Source organism: Palaemon carinicauda, unplaced genomic scaffold (genome assembly GCF_036898095.1).
Source record: "Palaemon carinicauda isolate YSFRI2023 unplaced genomic scaffold, ASM3689809v2 scaffold334, whole genome shotgun sequence".
NCBI lineage: Eukaryota > Metazoa > Arthropoda > Malacostraca > Decapoda > Palaemonidae > Palaemon > Palaemon carinicauda.
In genome coordinates, this window is record NW_027171020.1 from 137501 (window position 1) to 152500 (window position 15000).

At 37.5% G+C, this 15000-nt stretch overlaps 1 protein-coding gene across 1 annotated transcript; it reads right to left on the reverse strand.

Annotated features, from left to right (window-relative positions):
• Positions 1–5019: 5019 nt before the first annotated feature.
• LOC137636584 (putative leucine-rich repeat-containing protein DDB_G0290503) lies at positions 5020–12066 on the reverse strand. The gene is made up of 2 exons (XM_068368987.1): positions 11548–12066; positions 5020–9984 (listed from the first exon to the last, which is right to left on the reverse strand). The coding sequence occupies exons 1-2, from the start codon at positions 12064–12066 to the stop codon at positions 5020–5022; spliced, it is 5484 nt and encodes a 1827-aa protein (XP_068225088.1).
• Between the last annotated feature and the right edge of the window lie 2934 nt (positions 12067–15000).

Here is a 15000-nt window from a genome sequence, read left to right on the forward strand (position 1 = left end):
TTTTAATTAAGATTTCAAAGGCCGTACAGGTCTTCATCTATATCATAACTATGTTTTACCCTCAAGCTTTCCATGGACATCAGATATCTTCTATCCAGATACTAATATCATTTTCCTTTCTGGTGGGATGCATAAAGACCTCCTGATTACAGGGCAACGGAAATAATCTATGGAACTCTACAGTCAAATAGAAACGTAAATATTGTTCAAGAACTTTTGGAAAAGAATTTCCACTGACCTACCCATATTGTGAAGGTTTAGCAAAGATTATTTCAATGTGGCAGAGGGGGAGTTAGCTTGGATTACCTAAACTCTTAAAAAACCGTAATTTTAATCCGAAATTCTCCGTTAAAATTTACTGTTCTCAGCCCTATCTCAGTATAATACAGGCAACAGTAATTTTTAACCTACTTTGTTATTATGTTTTACAAGTTCGGTGACCGTAATATCACTCCTTTTCGCCAACATAGCCGTTTTTAAATCGGTAAATGCCCGATAACATTTATTCCATGATTTTTTTACCGTTTTTTTTATGGCAATTTTTTAACAGTGTAGTAGAGGGGCATTGCTGTCATTTCATTTCACGAGGTGCTCTGCAGGCAATACTCATGGTTTTTTCGTCACCCTTTTGTTTCCTAGCTGCACATATTTTTTAAGCCATAAACTTTATGGCTGTTTTAGATTTCTTCTCTGTTTTCTCTGTTGTTGTCTAACCTTACTTTCACTTTATGGTACAACAACAGGTTTTCCATATGACCTAAGTTCACAATTCCATACCTGGCTTAAGGGATTTGCCATGACCTGATTAACCATCCATATCAACCATGATTTCTGGATTATATATATTTTCCTCATTTTGGAATACTCATTATATCATACAATTTTCGTGCTTATAATTCGTATCCTATTTCAACCCTGTAAGTATATAATGGAAGGTCCTTGTCTCGGTCATGGGACACCTCAAGATTGAGGTACAAAAGATCTGAATGCTTAAGCTTAATGGGGTTTTGCCGATGCAAACTTTTGGTTACTATAGGGTTTCGTTTAGTCCCAAAGAGAGAGAGAGAGAGAGAGAGAGAGAGAGAGAGAGAGAGAGAGAGAGAGAGAGAGAGAGAGAGAGAGAGAGAGGACGATGATTGAAGGGAAATTGTGAAAGGTAGCTGACGAAGTCATTAGATGAAATCAGAGGTTTAGACCACCCTGTTTTTACAACTTAGGCTGTAGCTTAGCTAGTAATGATATTATAACTTTGTTGTAAGTTCTTGATTAAAACCAACAATTCAAAGAAATTTATTTGAGAGATTAATCTTTATAAGCCTTTTAAGGGCGTACTGTTCCCTTTTCAGAGGTGTTGAACTACCTGAAGAGAGAGGCAGTTGGTCCCCAGAAGTTTGTCACATGCCAGTTTCGTGAATTCTACACATATCTATCTATCTATCTATACACATACATATATGTTCATATTGGATAGACATCTTAGTAGCATCGCAAAATTCACAAACAGCATCTTTTCGGACAGTCTTTGCTCGATAGTAGGATAAGAAGAAAATTGCATTAGCGTTTTTCCATTAATTATTTGGACAAAACACGTTACGACATCAACTAATAAACGGAGAAACGTAAATGTTATCCTGTTATCCTAAAAACTATCTGGAGCAGAATGTGCCCAGACAGATTCTGTCTTCAAATTATAAACATAAAGTACCATATATATATATATATATATATATATATATATATATATATATATATATATATATATATATATATTTATTCAAATAAGCCATATATATTTTTGATACATTAATGTCTGGATTCTCTTAACGACCTCGGGATCAGAGCCCCAGGCGAAATCACACAAAGACAAGAGCTTGGCTCCGGCCGGGAATCGAACCCTGGTCGGCAAGCTTGTATAGACCAGGGTTCGATTCCCGGCCGGAGCCAAGCTCTTGTCTTTGTGTGATTTCGCCTGGGGCTCTGATCCCGAGGTCGTTAAGAGAATCCAGACATTAATGTATCAAAAATATATATATATTTTTGATACATTAATGTCTGGATTCTCTTAACGACCTCGGGATCAGAGCCCCAGGCGAAATCACACAAAGACAAGAGCTTGGCTCCGGCCGGGAATCGAACCCTGGTCGGCAAGCTTGTATAGACCAGGGTTCGATTCCCGGCCGGAGCCAAGCTCTTGTCTTTGTGTGATTTCGCCTGGGGCTCTGATCCCGAGGTCGTTAAGAGAATCCAGACATTAATGTATCAAAAATATATATATATTTTTGATACATTAATGTCTGGATTCTCTTAACGACCTCGGGATCAGAGCCCCAGGCGAAATCACACAAAGACAAGAGCTTGGCTCCGGCCGGGAATCGAACCCTGCCGAAGCCAAGCTCTTGTCTTTGTGTGATTTCGCCTGGGGCTCTGATCCCGAGGTCGTTAAGAGAATCCAGACATTAATGTATCAAAAATATATATATATTTTTGATACATTAATGTCTGGATTCTCTTAACGACCTCGGGATCAGAGCCCCAGGCGAAATCACACAAAGACAAGAGCTTGGCTCCGGCCGGGAATCGAACCCTGGTCGGCAAGCTTGTATAGACCAGGGTTCGATTCCCGGCCGGAGCCAAGCTCTTGTCTTTGTGTGATTTCGCCTGGGGCTCTGATCTCGAGGTCGTTAAGAGAATCCAGACATTAATGTATCAAAAATATGTATGGCTTATTTGAATATGAAAAACACGTAAAAATGTGCAAAATTTATCATATATATATATATATATATATATATATATATATATATTAAATGTATGTATGTATGTGTACATGTATATATATGTATATAAGTGTGTATATGTATATATATGTATATATATGCATATATACAGATATATAATATATACATATATAAAATATATATTAAATATATATGTATATATATATATATATATATATATATATATATATATATACATGAATATAATATATATATATATATATATATATATATATATATATATATATATATATATATATATATATGTAAATAAGGGTTTCACCCTAACCAAAGGGCTTATCAGGTGGGTTTTGCCTACTTTCATGTTTGCAGGCTTGGTTCCCACGACCCTCCTTCCCTCCTCTTTTGCCTCAATTCTACAATGATATTTCACTTGCCATGGAACACAAAGGCAGGGGGGGACAAGAGAAGCCACTTGAAACCTACTTCAGTGTTCTGGGCTTTGAACTTACGGGTTTTTACGCCACGCCAGAGGTAACCCCTTTATACTGAAATAGGTTTCGGCCCACTTCCCTTACTCCACCTAGCCTATCAATAGTCAGTTTTGTCTGATGACGACATTCAAGCCAAGCATCCTTACGACCAAAACTGACTGCTCCCAGCCCTCCATCAACAGCCATTGGATGAACACCTCAGCAGAGACACAGCTTCCTTCCCCAGCTGAACTAACTTGGACTAACCTATAAGGACAAGACTGCATACTAGAAGAAGCCTAGCTCATTCCCTCTGCAGAGCCGGTGTTCTAGATTATTCCCCCAGAACCACCCGAAGGTTGGTATCCAAAAGAATAGATCTAGATATCCGACCATTTGTACACTTGACAAAGGTCCTGTACACCCCATCAAGGTACATAGCATACTAGAATGTGCCAGGTTTCTTCCCTCTGCAGTGCCAGTCCTCCAGATTATTCCAAGTGTCGTTCAAGCTGGAGAATTAATCTTGTATCTGCTCAAGCTGGGCCATCCATCCAACCGTCCTTCAAGCTGGGTAGTCAGTCAGTCCAAATATCCTGAAATTCTGGTCCTGGAAAACAGTCGCCATCTTGTTGTTTCCCTCCTTCCATCTCCTGCTTCTTTCTTGGGTTTTCTAGTTTTTATTTTTTTATTTTTTTTGGATTTTATAGTTTTTATATTTTTTTTTATTTTCAGTTTTTATATTTTTTTTTTCTTAATATTTTATTTTTAGATATGTAGTTTTTATATATATATATTTTTTTTGTCTCTGCTCCCAGCTCTCTATAAACAGCCATTGGATGAACACCTCACCAGAGGCACAGCTTCCTTCCCCAGCTGAACTATCTTGGGCCAACCTATAAGGACAAGACTGCATACTAGAAGAATCCCAGCTTCATCCCTCTGCAGAGCCGGTCTTCTAGATTATTCCCCCAGAACCACCCGAAGGTTGGTATCCAAAAGAATAGATCTAGATATCCGACCATTTGTACACTTGACAAAGGTCCTGTACACCCCATCAAGGTACATAGCATACTAGAATCAGCCAGGTTTCTTCCCTCTGCAGTGCCAGTCCTCCAGATTATTCCAAGTATCGTTCAAGCTGGAGAATTAATCTTGTATCTGCTCAAGCTGGGCCATCCATCCAAGCGTCCTTCAAGCTGGGTAGTCAGTCAGTCCAAATATCCTGAAATTCTGGTCCTGGAAAAGTCGCCATCTTGTTGTTTCCCTCCTTCCATCTCCTGCTTCTTTCTTGGGTTTTCTAGTTTTTATTTTTTTTCTAGTTTTTATATTTTTTTGGCGATTTTCTAGTTTTTATGTTTTTTTTTTTTAATATTTTTTTAGAATTTTAGTTTTTATATTTTTTTTTTGGATTTTCTAGTTTTTATGTTTTTTTTTGGATTTTCTAGTTTGTATTTTTTTTGGATTTTTAGGTTTTATATTTTGAATTTTGGAGTTATTTAATTTTCACTATCCTCCTTTTCTTTCTCTGGGATGATATTGTCTCTGATAAAATTGCTCACAACCTGACCACAAGCATCAAATAGTTTTGTAACCATACCATCTCTTTCGTCCTGATTTCTTCTGTAGTCTACCCATTGCTTCTGCTTCTCCTCTCGGATGGCGTCGAAAATATCCTTCCCAGGTCTTGATTCGTGGAACTCTGTTTGGGTCATCTTATCTTGTAGAACTTCCTTCTCCTCTAGTGATTGGTGCGACGCTTCAAATTCCTTCCTGTTCTCGTCTGTCTCTAGATGGAAGTAACTTCTTTACTCCATATCTTGCTTCCCTGGTTGTTCATTTCCAAGTTCCTGTTCAAGATTAATTCGGTTTATTTGGGCTATTTTTTCCTCTATTTCCTTCAAAAGAAAATCAATTTTTTTCTTCTGAATGCCCCTTTTTACTTCATTTATTTCAAGCCTTTCTTCCATGATTTGAATCTCCTTTTCTTTCTCCAGGATTGTCTTTTTCAGAAAGGAGATCTCATTCTCCCTCTCCTCAAGGGTATGACGTTGTTCCTCTTCTCCTTTCCTTCTCTCTTCCTGTTCTTCTTTCAATTGCTCTTCCATTTTTTTAGCTTTTTCCTCATTTTCCTGAATTATCTTCTTCATAGAAGAGATCTCATTATCTCTCTCCTCAAGGGCATTGTTAAGTTCCTCTACTTTTCTTTTATCGATAGCCATTTCTTCAACAAGCCTGGTATGATCATTTTCTAGTTTTCTAATTACACCAATTCGTAAGTTGAGATCTTGATGTAAACTAGATATTTCAAATTCCAGGTTGACTATAAGTAGGTTCGTAACTGCATCTATTTCCTGGAGCTGAATTTCAACCATATCCTTATGCTTTTGTATGTCAGCCAGTTGCTGTTTTAGATTTAGGACTTGTTCGTGAAGTGTAGAGATTTCACCTTCCAACTGCTCTACTTTGGCTGCGTTTTGTCCCTCAAGTATGTCATGATCTTTTTCTGCTGCTCCTAGTGCTTGACTCATCACCTGTGCAATAGCTCTTAGACACTGAATTTCGTCTTGTAAGATCTTCTCTCTATCAGCTGCTAATTTTGCTTGTCGTTCAAAATCTTCTATTTCTAGTTGATCTTCTTCCAATTGTTTGTTTTTTTCCTCGATTACTGTTTCCAACTTTGAAAATTCTTCCTCTTTCTTTACCAGTTGTTCCTTTTGGTCAGTGGCTAACTCTCTCAATTCAACATTTTCAGCATCTGCTGCAATCACCTTTTCCTGTAGTAATTCCTGCTGCTTCTCAAGTTTATCAATCAAAATAGTTTTCCCATTGAGAGCTTGTAGTAACCCATTTGCCTCTAATGCAAGCTCGGCTATCTGGGTATTCAAAGCTGCTTCTATTTCCTGGAGTTGAATTCCAACCAATTCCTTTTCCTGTTGTATATCAGCCTTTTGTTGTTCTAGATTTAGGACTTGATCATGAAGTGAAGAGTTTTTACCTTCCAGCTCCTCCACTTTGGCTGCATTTTCTACCTCAAGTATGTTGAGATCTTTTTTGGCCTCATTAAGCAACAATTTTAGTTCTGGTGTGACTTTATAATTGTCTAAATTTCTCTTTTTCAAGTCATCAAGTACTTCATTCATCACCTGTACTTTACCTCTTAGACACTGAATTTCGTCTTGTAAGATCTTCTCTCTATCAGCTGCTAATTTTGCTTGTCGTTCAAAATCTTCTATTTCTAGTTGATCTTCTTCCAATTGTTTGTTTTTTTCCTCGATTACTGTTTCCAACTTTGAAAATTCTTCCTCTTTCTTTACCAATTGTTCCTTTTGGTCTGTGGCTAGCTCTCTCAATTCAACATTTTCAGCATCTGCTGCAATCACCTTTTCCTGTAGTAATTCCTGCTGCTTCTCAAGTTTATCAATCAAAATAGTTTTCCCATTGAGAGCTTGTAGTAACCCATTTGCCTCTAATGCAAGCTCGGCTATCTGGGTATTCAAAGCTGCTTCTATTTCCTGGAGTTGAATTCCAACCAATTCCTTTTCCTGTTGTATATCAGCCTTTTGTTGTTCTAGATTTAGGACTTGCTCATGAAGTGAAGAGTTTTTACCTTCCAGCTCCTCCACTTTGGCTGCATTTTCTACCTCAAGTATGTTGAGATCTTTTTTGGCCTCATTAAGCAACAATTTTAGTTCTTGTGTGACTTTATAATTGTTTAAATTTCTCTTTTTCAAGTCATCAAGTACTTCATTCATCACCTGTACTTTACCTCTTAGACACTGAATTTCGTCTTGTAAGATCTTCTCTCTATCAGCTGCTAATTTTGCTTGTCGTTCAAAATCTTCTATTTCTAGTTGATCTTCTTCCAATTGTTTGTTTTTTTCCTCGATTACTGTTTCCAACTTTGAAAATTCTTCCTCTTTCTTTACCAATTGTTCCTTTTGGTCAGTGGCTAGCTCTCTCAATTCAACATTTTCAGCATCTGCTGCAATCACCTTTTCCTGTAGTAATTCCTGCTGCTTCTCAAGTTTATCAATCAAAATAGTTTTCCCATTGAGAGCTTGTAGTAACCCATTTGCCTCTAATGCAAGCTCGGCTATCTGGGTATTCAAAGCTGCTTCTATTTCCTGGAGTTGAATTCCAACCAATTCCTTTTCCTGTTGTATATCAGCCTTTTGTTGTTCTAGATTTAGGACTTGCTCATGAAGTGAAGAGTTTTTACCTTCCAGCTCCTCCACTTTGGCTGCATTTTCTACCTCAAGTATGTTGAGATCTTTTTTGGCCTCATTAAGCAACAATTTTAGTTCTTGTGTGACTTTATAATTGTCTAAATTTCTCTTTTTCAAGTCATCAAGTACTTCATTCATCACCTGTACTTTACCTCTTAGACACTGAATTTCGTCTTGTAAGATCTTCTCTCTATCAGCTGCTAATTTTGCTTGTCGTTCAAAATCTTCTATTTCTAGTTGATCTTCTTCCAATTGTTTGTTTTTTTCCTCGATTACTGTTTCCAACTTTGAAAATTCTTCCTCTTTCTTTACCAATTGTTCCTTTTGGTCAGTGGCTAGCTCTCTCAATTCAACATTTTCAGCATCTGCTGCAATCACCTTTTCCTGTAGTAATTCCTGCTGCTTCTCAAGTTTATCAATCAAAATAGTTTTCCCATTGAGAGCTTGTAGTAACCCATTTGCCTCTAATGCAAGCTCGGCTATCTGGGTATTCAAAGCTGCTTCTATTTCCTGGAGTTGAATTCCAACCAATTCCTTTTCCTGTTGTATATCAGCCTTTTGTTGTTCTAGATTTAGGACTTGCTCATGAAGTGAAGAGTTTTTACCTTCCAGCTCCTCCACTTTGGCTGCATTTTCTACCTCAAGTATGTTGAGATCTTTTTTGGCCTCATTAAGCAACAATTTTAGTTCTTGTGTGACTTTATAATTGTTTAAATTTCTCTTTTTCAAGTCATCAAGTACTTCATTCATCACCTGTACTTTACCTCTTAGACACTGAATTTCGTCTTGTAAGATCTTCTCTCTATCAGCTGCTAATTTTGCTTGTCGTTCAAAATCTTCTATTTCTAGTTGATCTTCTTCCAATTGTTTGTTTTTTTCCTCGATTACTGTTTCCAACTTTGAAAATTCTTCCTCTTTCTTTACCAATTGTTCCTTTTGGTCAGTGGCTAGCTCTCTCAATTCAACATTTTCAGCATCTGCTGCAATCACCTTTTCCTGTAGTAATTCCTGCTGCTTCTCAAGTTTATCAATCAAAATAGTTTTCCCATTGAGAGCTTGTAGTAACCCATTTGCCTCTAATGCAAGCTCGGCTATCTGGGTATTCAAAGCTGCTTCTATTTCCTGGAGTTGAATTCCAACCAATTCCTTTTCCTGTTGTATATCAGCCTTTTGTTGTTCTAGATTTAGGACTTGCTCATGAAGTGAAGAGTTTTTACCTTCCAGCTCCTCCACTTTGGCTGCATTTTCTACCTCAAGTATGTTGAGATCTTTTTTGGCCTCATTAAGCAACAATTTTAGTTCTTGTGTGACTTTATAATTGTCTAAATTTCTCTTTTTCAAGTCATCAAGTACTTCATTCATCACCTGTACTTTACCTCTTAGACACTGAATTTCGTCTTGTAAGATCTTCTCTCTATCAGCTGCTAATTTTGCTTGTCGTTCAAAATCTTTTATTTCTAGTTGATCTTCTTCCAATTGTTTTTTTTTTTCCTCGATTACTGTTTCCAACTTTGAAAATTCTTCCTCTTTCTTTACCAATTGTTCCTTTTGGTCAGTGGCTAGCTCTCTCAATTCAACATTTTCAGCATCTGCTGCAATCACCTTTTCCTGTAGTAATTCCTGCTGCTTCTCAAGTTTATCAATCAAAATAGTTTTCCCATTGAGAGCTTGTAGTAACCCATTTGCCTCTAATGCAAGCTCGGCTATCTGGGTATTCAAAGCTGCTTCTATTTCCTGGAGTTGAATTCCAACCAATTCCTTTTCCTGTTGTATATCAGCCTTTTGTTGTTCTAGATTTAGGACTTGCTCATGAAGTGAAGAGTTTTTACCTTCCAGCTCCTCCACTTTGGCTGCATTTTCTACCTCAAGTATGTTGAGACCTTTTTTGGCCTCATTAAGCAACAATTTTAGTTCTTGTGTGACTTTATAATTGTCTAAATTTCTCTTTTTCAAGTCATCAAGTACTTCATTCATCACCTGTACTTTACCTCTTAGACACTGAATTTCGTCTTGTAAGATCTTCTCTCTATCAGCTGCTAATTTTGCTTGTCGTTCAAAATCTTCTATTTCTAGTTGATCTTCTTCCAATTGTTTGTTTTTTTCCTCGATTACTGTTTCCAACTTTGAAAATTCTTCCTCTTTCTTTACCAATTGTTCCTTTTGGTCAGTGGCTAGCTCTCTCAATGCAGCATTTTCAGCGTTTGCTGCAATCACCTGTTCCTGTAGTAATTCCTGCTGCTTCTCAAGTTTATCAATCAAATAAGTTTTCCCATTGAGAGCTTGTAGTAAACCATGAGCCTCTAATGCAAGCTCGGCTATCTGGGTATTCAGAGCTGCTTCTACAGTCTGCTGAATAATCCTGTTATTTTCTTGTTCCCTAAGACGTTCTTCCATCTCTAGAAGTTCCTTTTCTTTCTTCAGATTTGTCCTTTTCAGAGAAGAGATCTCATTATCTCTGTCCTCAAGGGTATCATTCAGAGAAGAAATTTCCTCTTCTCTTTCCAGATTCACCCTTTGCAGAGAAGAGATCTCCTTATCCCTGCCCTCAAGGGCATCGTTCAGAGAAGAAATTTCCTCTTCTCTTTCCAGATTCACCCTTTGCAGAGAAGAGATCTCCTTATCCCTGCCCTCAAGGGCATCGTTCAGAGAAGAAATTTCCTCTTCTCTTTCCAGATTCACCCTTTGCAGAGAAGAGATCTCCTTATCCCTGCCCTCAAGGGCATCGTTCAGAGAAGAAATTTCCTCTTCTCTTTCCAGATTCACCCTTTGCAGAGAAGAGATCTCCTTATCCCTGCCCTCAAGGGCATCGTTCAGAGAAGAAATTTCCTCTTCTCTTTCCAGATTCACCCTTTGCAGAGAAGAGATCTCCTTATCCCTGCCCTCAAGGGCATCGTTCAGAGAAGAAATTTCCTCTTCTCTTTCCAGATTCACCCTTTGCAGAGAAGAGATCTCCTTATCCCTGCCCTCAAGGGCATCGTTCAGAGAAGAAATTTCCTCTTCTCTTTCCAGATTCACCCTTTGCAGAGAAGAGATCTCCTTATCCCTGCCCTCAAGGGCATCGTTCAGAGAAGAAATTTCCTCTTCTCTTTCCAGATTCACCCTTTGCAGAGAAGAGATCTCCTTATCCCTGCCCTCAAGGGCATCGTTCAGAGAAGAAATTTCCTCTTCTCTTTCCAGATTCACCCTTTGCAGAGAAGAGATCTCCTTATCCCTGCCCTCAAGGGCATCGTTCAGAGAAGAAATTTCCTCTTCTCTTTCCAGATTCACCCTTTGCAGAGAAGAGATCTCCTTATCCCTGTCCTCAAGGGCATCGTTCAGAGAAGAAATTCTCTCTTCTCTTTCCAGATTCACCCTTTGCAGAGAAGAGATCTCCTTATCTCTGTCCTCAAGGGCATCGTTCAGAGAAGAAATTCTCTCTTCTCTTTCCAGATTCACCCTTTGCAGAGAAGAGATCTCCTTATCCCTGCCCTCAAGGGCATCGTTCAGAGAAGAAATTTCCTCTTCTCTTTCCAGATTCACCCTTTGCAGAGAAGAGATCTCCTTATCCCTGCCCTCAAGGGCATCGTTCAGAGAAGAAATTTCCTCTTCTCTTTCCAGATTCACCCTTTGTAGAGAAGAGATCTCCTTATCCCTGCCCTCAAGGGCATCGTTCAGAGAAGAAATTCTCTCTTCTCTTTCCAGATTCACCCTTTGCAGAGAAGAGATCTCCTTATCTCTGTCCTCAAGGGCATCGTTCAGAGAAGAAATTCTCTCTTTTCTTTCCAGATTCACCCTTTGCAGAGAAGAGATCTCCTTATCCCTGCCCTCAAGGGCATCGTTCAGAGAAGAAATTTCCTCTTCTCTTTCCAGATTCACCCTTTGCAGAGAAGAGATCTCCTTATCCCTGCCCTCAAGGGCATCGTTCAGAGAAGAAATTTCCTCTTCTCTTTCCAGATTCACCCTTTGCAGAGAAGAGATCTCCTTATCCCTGCCCTCAAGGGCATCGTTCAGAGAAGAAATTTCCTCTTCTCTTTCCAGATTCACCCTTTGCAGAGAAGAGATCTCCTTATCCCTGCCCTCAAGGGCATCGTTCAGAGAAGAAATTTCCTCTTCTCTTTCCAGATTCACCCTTTGCAGAGAAGAGATCTCGTTATGCAGAGAAGCGATCTCATTATCTCTGTTCTCAAGGGCATCATTCAGAGAAGAAATTTTCCCTTCCTTTTCCAGATTTACCCTTTGCAGAGAAGAGATCTCCTTATCTCTGTCCTCAAGGGCATCATTCAGAGAAGAAATTTTGCCTTCCCTTTCCAGATTTACCCTTTGCAGAGAAGCGATCTCCTTATCTCTGTCCTCAAGGGCATCATTTAGCGAATCGATTTCGCCTTTCAAATGGGCCTTATACTTACGGTATCCAAACATCATAAGTCCAAACATCATAAGGCCTGTAGCCGCTGCGCCCGCACCTACTTGCATAAGGGAAAGGGGACTTCCGAATGTAAACATCTGCTCCGTTGCCGGAACCTCCTGGATAGCTGCTGGTATTTTTTCAATTTCAATGAAAATGTCAGCCTCCTCTGGGTTTCCAGCCCAATAACACATATCCGTTGTCATAGATTTGAATAACTCCCAACCAATAACAGTCAACATTGCGAATGAAAACATAATTTCTATGTACTTTACTAGTGTGATGATTCACCTTTAGTTTTAGAAAATTTCGGCGGGAGCTTGAAAGTATTTGCTTATTCGAAATGTGCTCCGGGCTCTCTCTCTCTCTCTCTCTCTCTCTCTCTCTCCTCTCTCTCTCTCTCTCTCTCTCTCTCTCTCTCTCTCTCTCCATTAATGAAAACTAAAAAACAGTTAAAAGAAATGAAAAGAGCAAAAACAATTAGATGACTGAAGCCGAAGTTTTCAAGAATACGAAGAAAGGTGAATCGAACGATTCTTGAAAAGTGAAGTCGTATTTTGTCGGTAAAAGAAACAGAAAGAAATAACTGAAAAGAACCAATCAGGTTATTCTTCGAGGAATCTGAAGGCGAATCTCTCTCTCTCTCTCTCTCTCTCTCTCTCTCTCTCTCTCTCTCTCTCTCTCTCTCTCTCCCTCTCTCTCTCTCTCCGAAAACAACGAAAATAATCTGAAGATTCGGAAGGCTTCCAGATCCCAGAAGAAGCTCCTGGCCTTCAGGGGATCTTTTGGCTAGGTGAATTTGCAGCGACCGATTCGATTTAGTTAAGGCGGTGTTAGCCCCTTAAATTTCTCATCCTTTCCTCTCTTTAGTCTATTTCATTTCCTAGTATTTTCCCCTACTTGATCGGGCTGGCTGACGGAGGCGAAGATTCGCCAGAAAAAGAGGAGAATCTTTGAGGATGAAATCAGAATTTCGGAGGAAGGTACACATTTCTGCGGTGAAAGAATCCGATGAAGATGCTTCAAGAGAAGGCGAGGAATCGGATCATTTTCGAAAGTAGGAATAATAACGAATCTTGAAAGAGAAAAGGAGGAAAGAGAAATCATGAGTTTTCTCAGAATACATTTTAGTCGAAGACGATGAGAAAGATTCCACAGAAATGGGAAAGGCAGTAATAGAATTCACTCTGAACATGGATGAACGAAGGAATCTTCTTGAAGATTCCGAAACGCGGAGGAATGAAGAAATCCTTTTGATTCCGGAATGTGGAGGAATGAAAAAATTTTCTTGAAGATTCCGAAACACGGAGGAATGAAGAAATCGTTTTGATTCCGGAATGTGGAAGAATGAAAAAATCTTCTTGAAGATTCCGAATAGACACCTCCCCGGAAAAACAGCGTTCTGATAATTTCAGGACAATATGAAAACTTCAGCGGATTTGCACTTGAATTTAAAGGCTAAGGTGGGGAAAATTTTAAGGCGAATTTTTTTTTGATTATCCGAAATTAACAAAATTAGTTAAGAAAAACTTGAAGGATTTTGGACAAAAACTTGCTGTCAGTCAATTTTTTTTAGCTTATCTCTCTCTCTCTCCCTCTCTCTCTCTCTCTCTCTCTCTCTCTCTCTCTCTCTCTCTCTCTCACATATATATATGTATGTATGTATGTGTATATATATGTACATGAATATGCATTTATATGAATATATATATATATATATATATGTATGTATGTATATATATCTGTGTATATATATGTATGTATATATATATATATATATATATATATATATATATATATATATATATATATATTATATATATGAAACAAGTAATTATTTCATCCTTTTATGTAACTCGGCTACCATATAGGTTGTTTTATATACGGGAAATATTGATTTTTTTTTTCTGAATAATTGAGGCAATTATAATTAATGTAATTATTTATTCAGCTTTATTCTTTAAGATAATTATTTGCATAAATATCCTGAAAAGTATTTTTTAACGAAGTTTATTCTTTTCGTAAATAATTTCAAGCCAATGAAATAAGAGAAAGAGTCAGAGAGAAAGGGAGAGAGAAATAGTTTAGATATGTGTATATATACAGTATGTATATATATATATATATATATATATATATATATATATATATATATATATATATATATACAGTATATATATATATGTATGTATATATATCTATGTATAGATATATACAGTATACATATATGTATATATATATATGTATATATATAGTGTGTGTGTGTGTTTGTTTATGAGGACAGTCTCTCGCTTCTACAATTTCCATTGAAGGCAAAATTTCCTTTGTGGCTATGTTCTGCCTTTAGGAATCTTCTTATATATCATCATCCTCATCCGTATCTAGTCCCTTGCAGGACAAGGGCCTCAGGTATGTCCTTCCACTCCCATCCGTTTATGGGCTCACCGTGCCAGTGTATATCGACCAATTTTCTTAGTTCGTCAGTCCATCGTGTTCTCTTCCATTCCCTGCTTCTTTTGCAATCTCTAGGGACCCATTTTGTTATTCTTAATGTCCGTATATTATTATTATTATTATTATTATTATTATTATTATTATTATTAGCCAAGCTACAACCCTAGTTGGAAAAGCAAGATGCTATAAGCCCAAGGGCTCCAATAGGGAAAAATAGCTCAGTGAGGAAAGGAACTAGGGAAATAAATAAATGATGTGAATAAATTAACAATAAATCATTCTAAAAACAGTAACAATGTCAAAACAGATTTGTTATATAAAAACTATAAAAAGACTCATGTCAGCCTGGTCAACATGAAAACATTTGCTCCAACTTTAAACTTTTGAAGTTCTACTGATTTAACTACCCTATTAGGAAAATCATTCCACAACTTGGTAACAGCTTGAATAAAACTTCTAGAATACTGTGTATTATTGAGTCTTATCTGCCATTCTCCTGCCCACGTCCATTTCTTTTTGTCTTTTAGCGTCATTCCCTCCATTATTTTATACACATATATCTATCTATCTATATATATATATATATATATATATATATATATATATATATATATATATATATATATATATATATATATATATATATATATATATATATATATATATATATTATTATTATTATTATTACTTACTAAGCTACAACCCTAGTTGGAAAAGCAGTA

Bases quoted from the DNA above. Each gene is read 5' to 3' on its own strand.
- LOC137636584 (XM_068368987.1), bottom strand. From the start codon at position 12,066: ATGTTGACTGTTATTGGTTGGGAGTTATTCAAATCTATGACAACGGAT. The intron at 9,985-11,547 runs GTGAATCTGGAA...GATGCCCTTGAG, and splicing joins AGATCTCTTCTCTGCAAAGG to GGCAGGGATAAGGAGATCTC.